General features: G+C 41.3%; 1 protein-coding gene across 9 annotated transcripts in view; it reads right to left on the reverse strand.

Annotated features, from left to right (window-relative positions):
• ABCA5 (ATP binding cassette subfamily A member 5) overlaps positions 1 to 16698 on the reverse strand; it is a 62161-nt gene extending 45463 nt beyond the window's left edge. For 2 of the 9 annotated variants that reach the window (XR_014238123.1, XM_082370395.1), the window contains exons 1-5: positions 16482 to 16611; positions 5283 to 5402; positions 4001 to 4205; positions 2037 to 2198; positions 1046 to 1134 (exon numbers count right to left, since the gene is read on the reverse strand). Coding sequence is in view for 8 of the 9 variants with exons in the window: in XM_082370395.1 (XP_082226521.1) it covers positions 1046 to 1134; positions 2037 to 2198; positions 4001 to 4205; positions 5283 to 5384 (558 nt within the window). In the remaining variant the exon portion in view is untranslated. The other 7 variants (XM_082370399.1, XM_082370400.1, XM_082370398.1 and 4 more) reach the window with 7 other exon arrangements.
• Positions 16699 to 18134: the final 1436 nt, after the last annotated feature.

An 18134-nucleotide genomic window follows, 5' to 3' on the forward strand; every position in this document is an offset into this window, starting at 1 on the left:
ACTTAACCTTCAAATGAATGGCTAAAATGAGATCTGCTCTACCTGTTCATCCAGTACGGTCTAGGATGTGGACGGCTAAGGTCTTTGGCCAAAACACAAATAAGTACTTTAACACTGTCAGTGTGATATGCCCTATATTTCACTGTCATTACCTTAATCTTCTGTGTTACTGAATACTGTACCTACAATACATTTATACCATGTTGTGAGAGTTTATATGGCAATTCTATATATATCATCTCATATGGTTCTAACAACAATGCAGTCAAGTAAAGCATTATTTTTGTAGTCATTTTACTACATAGCAGTCTAACAACTAACAGAGACAGGTCTCCTATTCAAGGTCTCCTGTTCATTTCTGCTAAAATGTGAAACACTGGATCAGGTCTAAGCATGTCTTTAGAACGTAAATGCAACATTTATACACAATCTTAGTGGAAGTACAGTATTAAAATACAGAACTGGGAGCCCCAAAGCGATAGTCTGAATTAGCTTTGCCACTAATTAACTGAGTTTTGGAAAGTCACTTATAACCTTCCTGTGCTTCAGGTGCACATATAAAATGCAGACAGTAACAGCACCCTTTAACATAGGGGTGTTAAAGATTAAATGGGTTGATCTTAGTACATAAATTAGAAATAATGTTTGGCAAACAAGTGATAAATGTTTGTTAAATAAGAAATAAAATCTACCACTGTGATTAAGATAAAGATACTCATCTTCTTTAAACTAAGTTATTCTTATTCAAGGGAAAAAGTCTGCAAATGTAGACCCTTCATAAATATTATTTACAGTCAACACAGATATGATAATACTGGTATACAGAATGCTGAATCACATGCTTAGAAATCATCAAATAAGGTGGGTTTCAAAAAAATTAAGTCAGAAAATATGACTTCTCCCTTATCTTTTTCCATAAAGGAGTTGTATTAAGTTATGTATTTTGTACATTTGACAGCAGTCAAATGAAATCCTGTGGTAAAGACTTAGGGGATGATTGGTAAAATACAGTTTGACTCTATTCTTCTTCCTTTTTCATATTTACCTGTATAATGGCAGCATCTATTGAGGCCTGTAAAACCGTGAACCCTGAGGACCAGTACTGAACAGCCTCACATGATTTTGAACAGCCAGCTATGGAGAAAAAAATGTGAGACATAAGATTCTGCAATATACAAGTGTCTTCTTTAAAGGCAGCATATATGGGGTTACCAAAGTAATATAATTAATCAGTCTCTACAGGACCAAAGAAAATAAGCAATGGCCCTCCAAAGGCAAACAAAATCTATCACGTTCCTTATTGTTTACTTCAAATTTCTGAAATTAAAGAGTTACATGTGTCAGGATACTGAATCGTAAATGAATACAAATGGAAAGAAAGAAATTAATGGTAAACATAGTTATTTAAAATAAATCAGTTTTCTATTTTAAGGCAAGCCATTCTACAATGACTTATCAGCTCTAAAGATCTTCCAGATGCAAGGGCAAGTCCAGGTGAACAGCACAGAAAAAAAGAAAAATTCTATAAGGGCTTTGCGGAATCAAGTCACAAATACAGTACGTAACAGTGACTTTAACATTAGTCAATAAATGTTTGTGGTTGATAATTATCTTTTCAGAGGTTTAGGCATTGAAGGCTGTTTTCCATGTTTCCAACATAAAACTAATAAAGTTTACTGGTGGAAGACCTTGAGATTTTAAAGGTATGTGCCATACCACATATGAAAACAATTACATGGAGAAAAGAACAGACTTAGAATGTCATATAATTCAAGATAAAATTTTGTTTTGTTACTGTAAACAATATAAATGTATTAAAATTAAAGTGGATGTTACATAAATTATACTTCATATTATATATATAGAAGTAGATAGATAAATATACACATATCTTTATGCTACAGTTGACAGTCTTCTTATCTGAATAACTATTATTTAAAATGCCAATGGTGGACACCATCAAATTTTGCATATGATCTAAGAGCAGCAAAAATGGGAATTTAATTCATTTTCATTGATTATTTAGGGCCATTTACCTCTTGAATCCATATAAACAGAAGATACTGGAATCATATCAGGAAAAAAACGGAGTTCATAGGACATGAAGTCTTTGAAAACCACACCTACAAAGTTGCTGGACTTAGAAAGGCTGGATGCTAGCAATTCTTTTTCACTTGTATATTCTTCGGTAATTATGACTATAAAATATTATAACAATTTAGTTAGCTCACAAATTTGAATAGTTTATTGTAATACAATACACCAAATTTAACATTATATTTGATGAATGTAATATTTTATAAGCACTTGTTTGATGCTCTAACTTCTTAGAAAATGAATACAGCTCTTCTAAAAAAAAACTAAATAATGAATATTAAAATAGTGCAATTTTACAGACACTATTTCTTAGCTGTCATTTGATTACATAAATTATGTATGTATCATGTAACACATAAGTTATTAACATAATAAAATAGATCATATACTTTATATGCAATATATGTAGTTCACTTATCTATCTCAAAGTAAAACCATACAAATAACTCCGTGATAAATGAGTGGATATTTTATTTTCAAATATTCCTTCTTATGAAGAAAATTCCATAATCCTTCTTCAGAAACTAAATATGTATTTTAGTAGCTATGACATTCTTCTTTGAATAAAAATTGCCATTTAAACCCAATACTGCTTGTTCCTTTCTTAGAAGATACATGAAAAAATACTGTAATCATCATTCAGCTCTTTTCACATCAATAATCTTAATTTTTAAACATTTTCTTGAAGTTTTATTTACAAGCAAGCAGTCTTCACCACAGGAGGTTCAGAACATGTCATGAAATGGGAAAAAAACCGTAGGCTCAGTACTTAACTTTACTACTTATTAGCTGTGTGAGAACAGGTAAGCAATTTAACTCCCGGAACTTTAGTATCCTCACCCACAATACCTAGCTGATCCCAAGGGGCTGTTAAGATCAAATGTAGTTACAGACATGAAAATGCTTTGTAAATTATACAGTATTACTTAAATGTGAATTCTCATGATTTTCCAGACCTTGAAGGTGCACATGGAGCTCCAGGATTGATCTGAAGAAAGAGGGTGTTAATTCAACATCCTACCAGTTAAGTTACCATGTATGTATGTACAGTCTCACGTTCAGAGTTCTGCCATTAAAAAGAGAGAACTTTAAAAAAAAAAAATCTACATACATTTCTACTATTCTGGCATCTAAGTTAATACACACTGACTTGGATTTCTTTAGCGTATATACTTTTGTCCTGCTCAGAATTACCAATGAATTTCATTCTCAACATTTCTGATGAGTTCTTCTTAGCTGACATGCTAAATTCTTATGGCTATCATGCTGCTTATGCTTAATATGATAAACCAACAAATATATTCTATACTAGTAAGATAAAAATATTAAATAGTAATACACCAGAAAGAAATCACTGAGGAAAAAGCTATTTGGCTCATGGTTGTATAAACATCTTCTATTCAGTGACACATTATCCAATAATGTGTGACACACACTAGAAGTCAATTACAACTAACAATCCTATATGACGGAAGATAACAGGTTATTTTCTTATTTTCTACAATTCAGCATTTCATTAAATCAATCATCCTGGCATCAGCATTACTGTCTTTACCATGTATTTCTAGTTTCTTAATAGTTACGTGAGTCAGAATCAAAATGAAATATTCCTTCAAATCTTTTATACTATACAAATATGTTTATTTTATAAATGGTCTATGAATTAAATATAAAATATTAAAACATAAAATGTGCTTCCTATTACCAAGACTACAAATTAAAGTTTCACAAGAATCATAAGGCAGCAGAATTAAACGATGTTAGGATTTCTATAAAACTATGTTTTGGTGAAAGGACATATATCTAAATGTTAAGAATGGTATTTACTCAATAAAGCAAACAGCAAAATACTGAAGACGCTTTCTGTAAGAGACAGAATACACATGTAAGCTCCTCACAATACCGTTAGGAAGGTGATCAGTAGAAACCTTCTGCATGATGTCTCTTGTAATATTAGTCACTGGTGTAAATCCAAGAATTAAGTTAGAGAGGATAGATTTGTCCATGGGGTTAAGTTCCATGTCAGGCACTTCTTCATATTTCTTATTTGGATGCATCATGCTAATTAATATTAACCAAAATAAAAAAAATAGTGGAAAAAGAATTTCCTATAATAAAGGAAACAAACAAAATGATTATAAAATATAACAGTGGCAGCAAAAATCATCAAGATTTCTATGAATATAACTAATACTAACAAAAAACATGAGGAACTTGGGTCTCCTTTCTTAAGTACAAAAACTAAAAGCAATTCTATCCTAAAAGAAATACTGTGCTGAACCTAACCCAACAGCATATGAATTTTTCCTTTACATTCAATTTTACTAAACTATTTTAAAATTCAAGTCACCATAATACATTTAAATGACATAAAAGCTAACATTTAAACATCTTAGATTACTAATATAAAATATAATAATAAATTTACTCATACATGACTTTATTTAAAGTAACTTACCAAACATCTGTAATAGGGATCACTATAAAAATGTCTTTATTCAAGTCTGAATTAAAACTCATGCTTTAATTACAGCTAAGTTTCTACTACTAAAACTATACTCAATTGTATTCAATAATAGTCAACTTTAATAGGGATGAACTCTTTATTGTTTCATCTTGCTGTTTAATTGTTCTGCTGGCTTCGGGAGAAGATCAACAATACCATTCCATCCTTTAAAATCACTATTAACTGGTTAGCCAGAGTTCTTACTTTCTTCCACCTTTTAAAGTAATGTATGCTAAATAAATAAATAATAAAGTAATGTATGCTTGTGGGAACAAATATGTGACATAATTTTAGTAATTATGGGCAGTTCAATCCAGAGTCCAAAAGATGGGCAGCCATAAGGAATAAACTGTGGAATAATGTTCCATGAAGTTACCTGCAGAATTTATTTTTCATTCCATGAACGGGAAATGCATGCCTCAAGGTTCAAAATCAAGCACTGATATTAGAAATTAACTAAATTTAGACATCGTTATTAAAATTTTTGACATTCAGAAAACATGGGATAATTTAGGTATTTTTCTGAGGCCAACACAACAAGTTTTTACAAGCAAATTAAAGGGACCTAAGAATATAAAATTATAATAAAAATGTATCCAGCAAAACAAATCATCTTTTAAAGATGGAACATATTAATGCAAAATAAACTGCAATAAGACATAATGGTCATTTAACTTACCTGAACGCTACTTTTTTTAGTCCTGCATTTAACTAGGTAATTCTTCAGTAGGAGTGTTCTGGTCTGTCTCCAAACTCCAACTTCCCTAATTGCAGTAGCCATGTTTTCTGGATTAGTTTACTAAAGAAAGGAGATTGGAAAAAAAGAAATTGGAACCACACAGTCAAGTATATGCCATTTCTAATGTCAGAGACAGACAGATGTTTCAGCCTCAGGCTAGACAGTTAAGCAGACCCCACACTGTCTCTCCTACCCGGACGGAATGTGTGGAACAGCAATGTGAAGATTCTGAAAAGTAAACAGTAGCATGTGAAACAAGGGGGAACCGGAATTCCACTTTTTCTCTTCCAGTGTCCTCTAAACTGGACGCACTGGAAGTGGGCACTGGGACACACAGAAAGCTCCGGAGGAAGCTCTCTAGTTCTGGCTCGATAGGAAACGGAAGTCTTCTGCTCACGGAGAACGGGGAAACACCCAGTCTTTTATCCTTTTCTACATTCTCCTGTGCCCTTGTCCCCAAGCAACCCCGTTTACAGCAGTGTCAGACTGCAGTGATGAAAGCTGAACCCAGCCAAACTCTCTCCTCTGAGTGGAGCTTCTTCCACAAGGGTCGGGGGACAAACCCCGCCGCTTTCCGCTCTGTCGCCTTCCAGCCACAGGGCCCTGCATGCGGCACATGCAGTCGCCGAAGTGCATGGTCCAGTGGGGCAGGAAAACCCTAGCTTGGTGGCTGGAAGATGGAAAAGAGGAGCCACAGGGAATCCAAAAGCAGCAGGGAGAGCAAATGAAAAGAGGAGCTCAGGGGAGCAACACAGTGAAGTTGTTTACGAGCTCCTGGACTAACCCCCACTCTGGGTAAACGTGGATCTAATCCTGCTCTGTGCACCAAACACTTGAGGAACTGAATTCACAGACAGACCACTGCCCAGATCCAGATGGGTCACTGGGCGGCACACACGGACAGATCCAATCTGCACTGCAAAGGCTTCTGAAAACTAAACCGAAATTAGAACCACAGTTCAGAGAATGTGGGCAGAAACTGAAGACCTGAACCTAACCAGGTGGACAGCACGCTCAAAGAAGACATCAGTGCTCTCTACGGGATGGAAACAAAACCCGCAGTCTCACACAACCCAAAATGACTCCGGTAATGAAGCATGTGAAAAATGTCAACTCTACCCACAGGTGCCACTGCCAAGATGACACAGATTTTGAAATTATCTGACGAAAACTTTAAAGCAGCTATTTAAAAAGTGCTCCAGCAAACAATGGCAAGAAAACATTCATTTCATTCTTGAAAACAATGAAAGTGTCAGCAAAGAAACAAGACATCAAGCAGCACCAAACAGTAATTTTAGAACAGAAAAACACAGCAACAAATAAACAAAATCCATAGAATAGGTTCAAAAACAGAACGGAGACAACAGAAAAACAGTCAGTAAACTTGATAGATCAAGAGAAGCTACTCAATCTGAACAAAAGAGAGAAAAAAGGTTTTGTTGTTGTTGTTGTTGTTTTAACAATTAACAGTACCTCAGAGAATTGTGAGACGGTAACAAACGGTCTAACATCCAAACAATCAGAGACCCAGGAAGACAGAAGAGTGTTAGTGCTGCAAAACATATTTACAGAATTACCGGCTGAAAACTTCCCAGATTTGGCCAGAGATGAAACACCTAAGAGTTTCAAGAAGCTTGATGAAACCCAAACAGGATAAATCGAAGGAAAGCCACACTCAAACACATCGTGATTAAACTGCTAAAAATTAAAGACAGTGAAAAATCTTGAAAGCAGCCAGAGAATAACCACTGCATCACCTACAGGAATACTGCTTTGAATGAGAGCAAATTTCTCATAAGAAACTCCGTGGCTGACCTGGGTACTCATACACGGCTGGCGGGACTGCAAAGTGGTTTAGCTGCTGAGGAAAACAGTTTGGCAGTTCCCCCAAAGTTAAAGAGTTCCTACACGATCCCACTATTCCATGGGGACTCAAACAAGTGCACGTTCACGCAGGGTCATAACTGCCAAGACGCAGAAACAGCCCAAATGTCTACCAACAGACGAAGGTAAAGACAAATTGTGGTGTATACGCCCAATGATTGACTATTTACCGTAAAGAGGAACGCAGTACCGATGCACGCTACAACGTGGATGAACCTCCAAAGCATTACGTTACGTGGAAGAAGCCAGACACAAAAGGTCAAATAGGGTTCCATTTATATGAAATTTCCAGAATACACAAATCCACAGAAATGGAATGCAGACTGGTAGCTGCCAGACGAGAAGGGGAGGAAGTGCTTAATGAGTACAGGGTCTCACTTTGGAGTGACGGAAACAAATTTCACCTCAGTAAACTTTTTGAGCTGTACGACCTAAATCACTGCATCTCAGGCCCAGTAGCTCTCTTCCAGGCTAAGCTGACCCTCTGGAGGCCCCTGGGGCCCCTTCTGTGAGTGGACCTCTGCTGGAGCCACGTCTCAGTTCTTCAAAGAGGTGATATGCAAGCAGAAGCCAGCCTGGCCGGGCTCCCGAGTGCACTCTCCGCGGTCCCTGCTCCAACTGGCTCGGCCCCGTCACCTAAAAAGGTATCGAGAGGGCAGCTTGGAGGAGACACCAAAAAGTCCCGCTAAGCCTTCTTCAGAGAGATATTTGTTCCTTGTTTTATATAAACCTATTTGATGGCAGCCACTGGTGTGACCCCCTCTACAACAAGAACAGTCTGTTCCAAGCTGGCTGACCGTCTCCACCTGGATAAAAAAGCAGGCAACTTTTTAGAGGCAGCTTGTCTTACCCCCCAAAAGGCAATATACATAATTAAAGTTTGGATCAAATAAACATCCTCTTTATATGTACAGAAGAGAGCTTTTTCTTAAATTTAATGATGAGATTTAGACAACTTTCATTCCCTTTGTGCTTTTTTCTATTTTCTGAATTTTCCCATCAATATGTGTTCCTTATATGGTGGGGAAAAAAGTAATTGCACAATTAGACATACTGTAAAAATATTAGATGAGTAAATTAAAAAGAGCAAAATTGTAGCAGCCAAGAAAGGAGGATACACTCAAAATAAATTCTTCCAACAGCCTCATTCCTGTTATATCAGATCCTGCAATGAGTAGGTGATCATCTCTAGGCCGATGAAAGAAAGGAAGAAATGAAGGAAGGAAGGAGGGAGGGTGGAAGGGAGAGACGCAGACGGATCACTCTCATTCGAGGATGATTTACTACGAAACAGAGAAACACTAACCAATTTAACAGCAAGAACATTCTCAAGTTATCTGCCAAAACACATTGATTTACCGGGAGCCACTGAATTATTCATTCAGATTGAACACTGCACGCTTGATGCTTCATTTTTAGAAAAAAGGCCCCTCCTAAAGCAGCTGATGGACTCACAGTATTCTTCCTTCTTTTGAGAACTGCTCCCTGAACTCAGGGTTGAGTCTTTAACGGCCTTGCCTGAAGCCCATGAACCTGTGCACCCACCCCGCCATCCCAACAGACACACCACGACTACCATCACCACGACTACTTCTGAGTGGTAGCACTTAAGTTTTCTCCGGGCAGAGTGGAATTTTTAACTAAGAGACCCAGAGACTGGGAGTCATGGAAACAGATTAACAGAAACATTTAAGAAAGTTCATACATTCTCCGTACTAGGCTTTCCCCTAAGGTTTGATACCTACTGTGCCCAAAACCTGATTCTTCTTCCTTGGACTATGTGAAATGCCCTATTATCTACCCAGTATATTTTATTTTCACTTAAGCTGGCTAGATCAGTTTCTATTTCTCACATCAAAGGACTCAACCAGTGTAACAGTATAATGTGTTCTTAACTCCATGGTTAGAAAACTCCGAAGGATAACAGCGGTTTTCAAAGTGAAGTGTGTCAGGAACAAAGGGAAATGTTAAAGACCCACATGCCTCCCTGCCTACTAAGTGTACAATTCCACTGACGCTAATGGGAGTGAGCGTGCAGGGCCCGATAAAAAGTGGAGAACCACTGATGTAGTTTTTAAAGTAGCTTTAAAGTCATATTAACAGGGAAATGTCTCTGCAGAAGATGACATACAATGACTAATCAAAGGTGTCACTTCAGTGTCCATTCAGCCTCAGTTTTGTCCTTTCTTCCAAAGCACAAAATCCCTTCTGAAGCAAAAGGAGTTTTCATGCTGTTTTCCTTTTGCCCCTGAGCTCTATTCTAGGTAGATTTTTCTTCCTCATCATTTTTCCTCAGCCAGAATGTCTTCTGTCTCAGCGCAGAAAGAATTCAGGGAGAGGCAGAGAGAGAGGGAAGGAAGAGTTTGTCAGTACAGGACGCTTGTGAGAGATACAAGCCCACAGGCAAGGGAGTGCCGCCCCGAGAACTCAGCGGGCTACATTTTTATAAGCAAAGGAAAAGTGGGGAGGGGGTAAAAGACCACCTTCTTTTTCATTCTTCAAGTCTTCCACTATTAACTCCTCCTACATGGTGGCGGGGGAGTTTTTGACCCCATATGGCCCAACCGGGATTGTCACGGCGCTATGGAAATGAGCAAAACGGCGGTACTGTTATACATACTATGATACTGTAAATTATTTCAGGTTTTGGTATAATGTCACCTTTCCCCGGTATCTCTGCTCTTAGTGCATGCAGACATGTAAGCCCCTTCTCGAGGATCATTAACTTGCCAACTTCACTGGGCAGGATGTGGGTCTCATGCCACCATTGTTTTATTGTTTGGGGGCATGTCTCGTGCTTCTGCTGCTTGGTTCTGTTGTTAAGCAAACCTGCTCTCTTGAGTGATTGTTAACTTACAGGGTCTCCCATACTTTTTCTTTATTTATGATCCCCTAGTGGGATTAACTATTTAATTACCTACTTTGTCTCCCTCCTCTGTCCCTGTCAGAATGACCAAAAGAATACATACACATAAAGCTGAAAATGGTGCCTGGAACATGGCAAGTAATTACACATGTTGATCACTACTGTCTATAAAAGTAGTATAACTAATATCCTCAAGGGATATCATACTCATGAAACAAGGGCAAAGCAATTAAGAGAAAGCTGCTAGAGAATTTGGAATTGGAACAGACAGATAGAAATAAAATTCTTGCTAGCTGGGGTGAATGCCAAATCGGTGAGTTAGAATGATGACTGAGTCAAGGAAATTCCCCCAGAATGGATGGCCGAAGGACAAACGGAAGAAATGATGACCAGAAAGTATGAACTCTGTTGTGAAGTATATAGATGAATCAGTGCTATGAGTCACCTGAACAAACTGATGTTTCTTATATTCATAAGCTCCAGTCTAATCATGTGAAAAATGTTAAATTACAATAACCTTGAACTTCTATCTACTCAAATTATTAAAACAAAACATCTTAAAGAAGAAAAATCAATTGCTTGTTTTCTTCAAGAAAGTAAACACCTGGTTTGGGTGTTTGAAAACTAAAATGAAACATTCTTAACATCGATTCTTCATTAACTTTTAGTTTAATGTTCGTCTAACCAGTAACTTCAAAGCTGTAGACAGGTTTTTATAAACTGACAACAATGAACCTATTTGCCCACCTGGGCACCCACAACCCACGGAGTCTAAGCAGGTGCAATTTGAAAAGGGCTGTGGGGAATAAATCAGGCGAGGAGGGCTGTGCATCATGATGTGAAGCACTAACTACTGTAAAAGGCTCCTTGCAAACCACAGGTGCTGAGGGAAATATTGTGCTGCTTCTTCAAGTGTTGAGACCACAGTGTCTCTGAGAATTAATGGTTGTCCTTTGGGAGAAGAGAGAAGGAAAAAGAAAAGAGGGGAGCCTACACCTCCCACTGGTGGGGTGATCATAAAGTCCCCTCTGCTCCCCCCACCCCACACTGCTTTGCAGGGTAGGGAGGAGGGATTTGGGATGGAGGAAGGATATGGGAAGGCAGTGCTTTCTATACTGAAGACCTCTGCCGAAGATAAAGAGACGGTGTCTGAGCTGAAACCAAGCCCTATGGGCGGGGCAGTGAGGTTTCCTGAAAGAAAGGTGGAAATCCACCCCGCAGAGGTGACATGAAAGTGGCTCTTCTGACTCAAGTGCACAGCTGAAAACAGGGCTGAAAAGTTAGAAACGAGGCATGGCCAGCAAGGGGACATCTGTAAAAAGTTTAACTTGTCCTGTGCCTTTTCCTGGACCAAAAGAAAACCCATATTTAGCATAAAGCTCTAAATTTCCTCCTTCTACACTATAATTCCCCTTAATTATCCCAAACGTTATAGCCTTATGTGGCGAGATTCAAAAGGACAAAAGGAAAAGGCAGTAAAGGATGCTTGGCCTGCCCCACATTTAACATTGTCTGTAAGTGGGAAGAGAATCATACAGTCAACATCCAGGGCGAGTTTACTCACAAGTAACAGAGTTCACACAAGCCCAGGGCGCTGTAAATAGAGACGACCAGACAACCGTAACAAAGCAGCTTTTTGAGCAGACAACACATGTACGACCATCTCTTTTGCAATGTATATTAGAAGACGACCCTTGAAAGCACAAGTTAACAACTTAAGTACAATAAAACTTCTAATGGCATATTTTTAACAAATCGTACTTTTTGGAAAACTTATAATACTTGATACAGTTCCAAAGTCTCACCAAGGCAGTACCTTTAAAACTCTTTAACAAAGCCAATTCTTAACTGCTCAAGAACTATGACAAAGACATAGAAATAAGGGTACAAAGTTATTTTTAAGAATCTTTAAAGTTTCTTTCCATTGCTCCACAGCATATCTGGGGAATGTGTTAAGTTTGTTACAGAGCTTTAAATAATAATTAGTTTTATACACCTAGTATCACTGAAGGTTTAATTAAATATTTAACTTTCTGTTGGAGGAAGGAGGGAACGAAAAGTGCTCACTGAACTGAGAAAGCACCTTGCGACCGAAAAACAAAACGAGGCAGGCAGCCCCACGTAATCAATGGATCAGTTTATCACAGGGTAACTCACAGGGTGGGCTCGGGATCGGCGACAACGACCTGCACGCGTTAGCAGCTGCACTCCACACCGGCGGGGGCCACTGGGACGACTTTATAGCTAACCTAGAGTATGGAGGCAGGTGCTTGGAAACGGGACGTGCACTCCTAATTCAAAATTCATGAATGGGTCACGAGTCTCGTGGGCGCCGGGAATATACATCATCATTGTTTGGGGACTAACGGAGCATAGAGGCCACCTGATCTTAATGATTATTAAAACAGTTTCTATTAACTGCAAAGCCTTGACAACAGAGAAGTGACTTACTGCACAGTTCAGTCCTGGGTAGGGTGGGTGAAAGGACAGGGTAAACTGTAAGAGCCCAAGATGGCGTCAGTGATGCTAACAGCCATATATCCATACTTTTCCTAGATAAAAATAATTCACATTAAATCTAATAAATTGCAAGAAAACGGAAAGCCCACTAAAACCCATCTTCCTTTTCTAATGCATTAATAGTTGACTTAAAGACTAAATTTACATAACCCAAAATTCAGTATCAGAAATTCACTACTGTATTAAAGAAACATTGATTACTATATTATATGTGCTACGAAATATATTTCATCTTTCTCAAAGCAGTAAAAATGTGCATGACCTTTAGAAATAACTGTCAGAAAAAATTATCTAGAATGTATTAATTTTAGTTCTGAGAGGAAAAGATTAAGATTATATCCTGTAAAACAAAGGAATTGAGCCATCCGAATGTTCACAGCCATCCTGGCAAAAGATGTGGTCAGTCACCTTAGCAAGTTCGAAAAGATTCTTGGAAAGGATCTTAGCTGAAAGTGTCCCCAACAGAGGACTATTAGAGGTGACCTCTGATCCACTCAAGCAGAGCTGATTATTACTCCTTTGTTCCAATAAATAAACTGTAATTGCAGTTACCATACTGTGCCATCACGATTTGTTTACATCTTAATCTTGAACTTGACCATGAAATCCGTGACAAAAAAGACTGCCTTCTTTATCTTTGCTTCTCTACCACCCATGGTAATACTAAAACGAGTATCATCTTACTGCAAGTTCCTTTATCCAGATTTGCTGAGTGTCTTTATAGATCAAAGTTCTGTAACGGAGGCCGAGGGGCTTAAATCCAGCCCACAGCCTATTTTGTACAGCCCAGTAGTTAGGAATGTTTTTCACATTTTTAAATGGGGGGGAAAAACTCAAAGAATAACAATATTTTGTGACATGTAAAAATTATAGGAAGCTCAAATCTCGAGACCAGAAATAAAGTGTTCTTGAGGCAGAGCCATGCTCAGCCGTTTCTGTGCTGCCTGTGACTGCTTTGTGCTACAACGGCAGAGTTCAGTAATCAAGACAGAGACCACGTGGTCCACAAAATCTAAAACATTTACTATCTGGCTCTTCACAGGAAAAGCTTGCTGACCACCGTTACAGACAAAAGGAGGAAGAAAGAAGAAAAGCGGCATAGTCATTAAACATTTACCGAGGGATTTATGCACCAAACTTTTTTTTAAAAAAAACAAAATGGAGTTAGACACTGTCACTGACTTTGCAGACAGATAAAATTTAATATAATGTGATAAGTGCAACTGGGGGAAAGAGTCTGGGAAAGAGTGGAATGCAAATTCCAGACAGGGAAAAAGAATGGAAGAACTAGACTCCCCAAAGGGGCTTGACTTGTGTAAAGAACAGGGAAACCTGCAATGAGGCAGAGGCTCGGGCAAAGTGAATTGGGGCAAAAAGGGCAGGTGTACCCTCTAGATGACACTGTTAGGACAGGCCCTGGAAACAGGTTGTCAAATACCTTGTATGCAAAGTTAGACTAGACATCTTTATTTTGTGTACCCATACTTCCTTGACTGCACTTTTCATACCTAAGAATAATTGTTTAATTGCCTGGCAATCCCGTATTTCACTAGTCCTTTCACTCTCCTAATCCCCAAACCCCCAAAGCTTCCACCCACAGCATCGCCCTCAAATGATGACCTTGACCCCCACTTCACTGAGAAACTGAAGCCATCAGGAGAAATTCCCAAAACGTTCCACTACCCCTTCTATCCACCTACCTACAGCCGCATCAGAGGTAATGTTATACATTTCAACAAGGTGCCATTTCGGCCTAAACCGAAGATTTTGTTTCCACTAGAACTCTGAGCGATAAAAGCTAAATGGAATCTGGTATCAACGATACCTTTAAGATTTATTTTTTAGAAGAAGAGGTTAAGAACATTTTGGCAGATGACTTGAAAGAAGTTCCTGCCCAGCTACACACATCACTGGCTTCTCAACTAATAAAACAAAAGCACTATTGGGACTTCTCTGGTGGCGCAGTGGTTAAGAATCCACCTCCCAATACAGCTGATGCGGGTTCAATCCCTGGTCAGGGAACTAGATCCAACATGCATGCCACAACTAAGAGTTCGCATGTCACAACTAAGGAGCATGTGTGCCACAACTAAAGGAGCTAGTGAGCTGCAACTAAGGAGCCTGCCTACCTCAACTAAGACCCAGCACAACCAGAAATAAATTAAAAAAAAAAAAAAGGCACTATTAAAATCAAGCCTTTTACAGGAATTCCATGGTGGTCCAGTGGTTAGGACTCAGCACTCTCACTGCTGAGGGCCAGGTTCAATCCCTGGTCAGGGAACTAAGATCTCACAAGCAGTGCAGCACAGTCAAAAAAAGAAATCAAGCCTTTTAACTTAACAGGGGATAAATTATAAATGTTCTCTTCTTCTCTAGTGTTTTAAAATTTACTGAAGGTAGTATAATAATAAAAGAAAATAATAACTGTCAATATGATTTAACCTAAATTTTATGACAGTATTTCTTGCTGAATGGGAAAATAATGCAACGGTACCCACATGACAAGTTATCCAATACCTTTTCTTATATATAACAGGTTCCTAAAAACTTGTGCTTAAAACTATTCTAGTCCGATTAATTCACACACTAGCAAAGATTCAGGTTTATGAGAATACTACGAAATTCTTTTATGCAATCATCTTCTCAAGCTCAAGGGCAGAGATTACAAATCGTATTTATCTTGGCATTCTTGGCACATAGCTTAGCATCTAGAATATAGAAGACACTCAGATAAACCTGTAACGTATTAATAAACTTGCTTTGACCCTGAATGCAAGATTTCCCTATACTGAATCCTGTTTGAAGGAAAGTACACTTAAACAGCACATATTCCAGGATTAATGCCTTACTAGTTAGCTTTTAACCCAAATACCCCCAAGAGCCCTAACTGCCCTAATAATGTTCTCTTGCACGGAGTCTTCCCTAAAAATATGTAACATCGCTCTCTGGATGGAAGCAAAATATCGTGCATCAAGGACGAGTCTGGCATCCCTGGGTTGGAATCTCAGCCCTTTTGGCTAGTTGGGACCGCAATAAGTGACTTAACTTTCTTGGGAAGCGTTTTCCACATCTGCCCAATAGAATAAGACCCCTCCGACCTCCAAAGGATGCTGGCAAGACTGAATGAGATAATACTGAACCTGGCTCACGGTTCGGAGTCCAACATACGCTCCTTTTCTCCCTTTATGTTCCTGCACAACGTCTTCGATGGAAAGTAAACGTGATTGCCTTTATTCTTTCAGACTTACTAATTTAGAAACGTCTGTCCAAGCCTTGGGAGCCCAAGAGCAAGCAACCCTCCTGCAGCTATTAGCGCCGGCAGCCTCCCGAGCTTTCGCGTCTGCTGTAGTATCAATACTTCCACGCCTGGAGCCTTGCGTTTCAGGAATCAGGGCATCTCCCCCCAAACCGTGCCCCGAGCGAGCTCTGCGCATCTCTCCCGAACTCCTCCTAACGCGCAGAGTGAGGGGCAGCCCGAAGCCCCCAGGGGAACCCGCGCTCGGGGCCAGGTGTTCAGAGGGAATTTCCTTCCCAGCATCTCCGCCCTCCGCAACGGCGCCCTGAGCATGGAGACCACCCCGGCCAACCCAAGGCGGGGGTCCCGCGGCGACCCCGGCATCCGCACCCCGACACCCCGGGGCGAACAGCATCCTCCTCCACAGGACGCGCCGCAACCTCGGGGACTCTCCTGCCCCCCAGCCGCCGGCTCGGCCCCCTCCGAGCCCCGCTGCACTCCGCGCCCCAGACCCCCCGGCCGCACCCACCGCCCCTCCCCCGCCGGCCGCCCCTCCTCGACCCCTCACCCCCTCCCAGGGGTGACAGCCACCCCGGCGGGCCTCACACCCCGCAGCCCTGGGCGACCGCGTCACCTCAGGGCCGGGCCGCAGCGCCGACAGGCCGGGACGCGCGGAGTCTGCGGGGACCACAGCTCGGAACAGTGTCCGAGAGGGCGGCCGCCCGCGCGCGCCCGACGCCGCAGGACCGCGAGGGGAGGGGCGGAGACGGGAGGGGCGGAGAGGGGAGGGCGCGGCGCCGGAAGCCGCGCTCCGCCCCGCGCAGGACGCACCTGGGGGCGGGGCTCCCCGAGGACGCAGCCCGCGGACGGGCGCGCTCCCGCCGCTCGGCCCCGCGCATCCCGGCGCAGGCGCGGCGAGCGACCCTGGGGGCGGGGCTGCGAGGGGCGGGGCTGCGAGGGGCGGGGCTGCGAGGGGCGGGGCTGCGAGGGGCGGGGCTGCGAGGGGCGGGGCTGCGAGGGGCGGGATCCCTGGGTCCGCCTGGCCGCCGGTCTCTGCAGCGCGGCCTCGTGGCTCAGCCCCACGGCACCCGGCGCCTCGGATCTGCCTGCTTCGTGGGGACCTCGCCCTTCTCCCCCCGGGACACAGGCAGAAACAACGGGCTTGAAGTCAGGGACTCCGGTTTGAGTCCAAATTCTGCAGTATCCTGGCGGGTGACCTTGGTCCGCCGCCCCATCCTTATCTGCCTCCTGCGTCATACCCACTAAGAATCCTTTCTTCTCTGCCTCTCGGCTTTTGAGCGGTCCCCTCCCAGGTCTGCATTCCGCAGCCCCTTCTCCTTCCCGCCGCCCCGTGTGGGGTGCAGTGTCCTCGTGCCATCAGACCCTGACCTAGGACATGTGGACATTAAGGATGCTTTAGATTCCGAAATGTCCTCCTGAGAGTCTGGGATGCGGCAGATCCTGAATCTTCCAAATGGCCTGAGACATACCGCATCTGTGGGAGAGTCTATACCGCACTTATTTTTGCTAAAAATGTAAACTGGTGTTCTGAGTTTTACTGCCCAAAGTGACCTAAATGGTGGTCAGAGTTATTGCAAAGGAAGAAAAGCTCACAACAGATTTTTACTCTCCAGATTTCTGTATGGTCACATTTCTTTGCACAGTTTTTTTTACTTTTGGGGAATTTAACTATTTTAAGACCTTAAAAATTCCGTTGATCCTGTATACATTGTTTTTTTTTATTTTTTTTCACTTATCTTAGTTTTTCTGCTTCTTAAATTTAAACCAAATCTCTCCAACAGTCACTCTAAGTTCTACCAAAAAAAAAAAAAACAAACAAGGAAACGTGTTATTCCTCCTACTGAATATGGATTAAACAGGAAATTCAAAGAGCTTTAGCGGAATCCATGATTAAAAATCTGGCAGTGAGGGCTTCCCTGGTGGCGCAGTGGTTGAGAATCTGCCTGCCAATGCAGGGGACACGGGTTCGAGCCCTGGTCTGGGAAGATCCCACATGCCGGGGAGCAACTGGGCCCGTGAGCCACAACTACTGAGCCTGCGCGTCTGGAGCCTGTGCTCCACAACAAGAGAGGCCGCGATAGTGAGAGGCCCGCGCACCGCGATGAAGAGCGGCCCCCGCTCGCCGCAACTGGAGAAAGCCCTCGCACACAGATGAGGACCCGGCACAGCCAAAAATAAATAAATAAATAGAAATTAAAAAAAAAAAAAATCTGGCAGTGAGAGTCAGGGGAAGGGAGACAATGTTCTAGGAATTACATCAGAAAAC

The sequence above is a fragment of the Balaenoptera borealis genome (assembly GCF_965194805.1).
Source record: "Balaenoptera borealis genome assembly, chromosome: 20".
NCBI classification, from domain to species: Eukaryota; Metazoa; Chordata; class Mammalia; order Artiodactyla; family Balaenopteridae; genus Balaenoptera; species Balaenoptera borealis.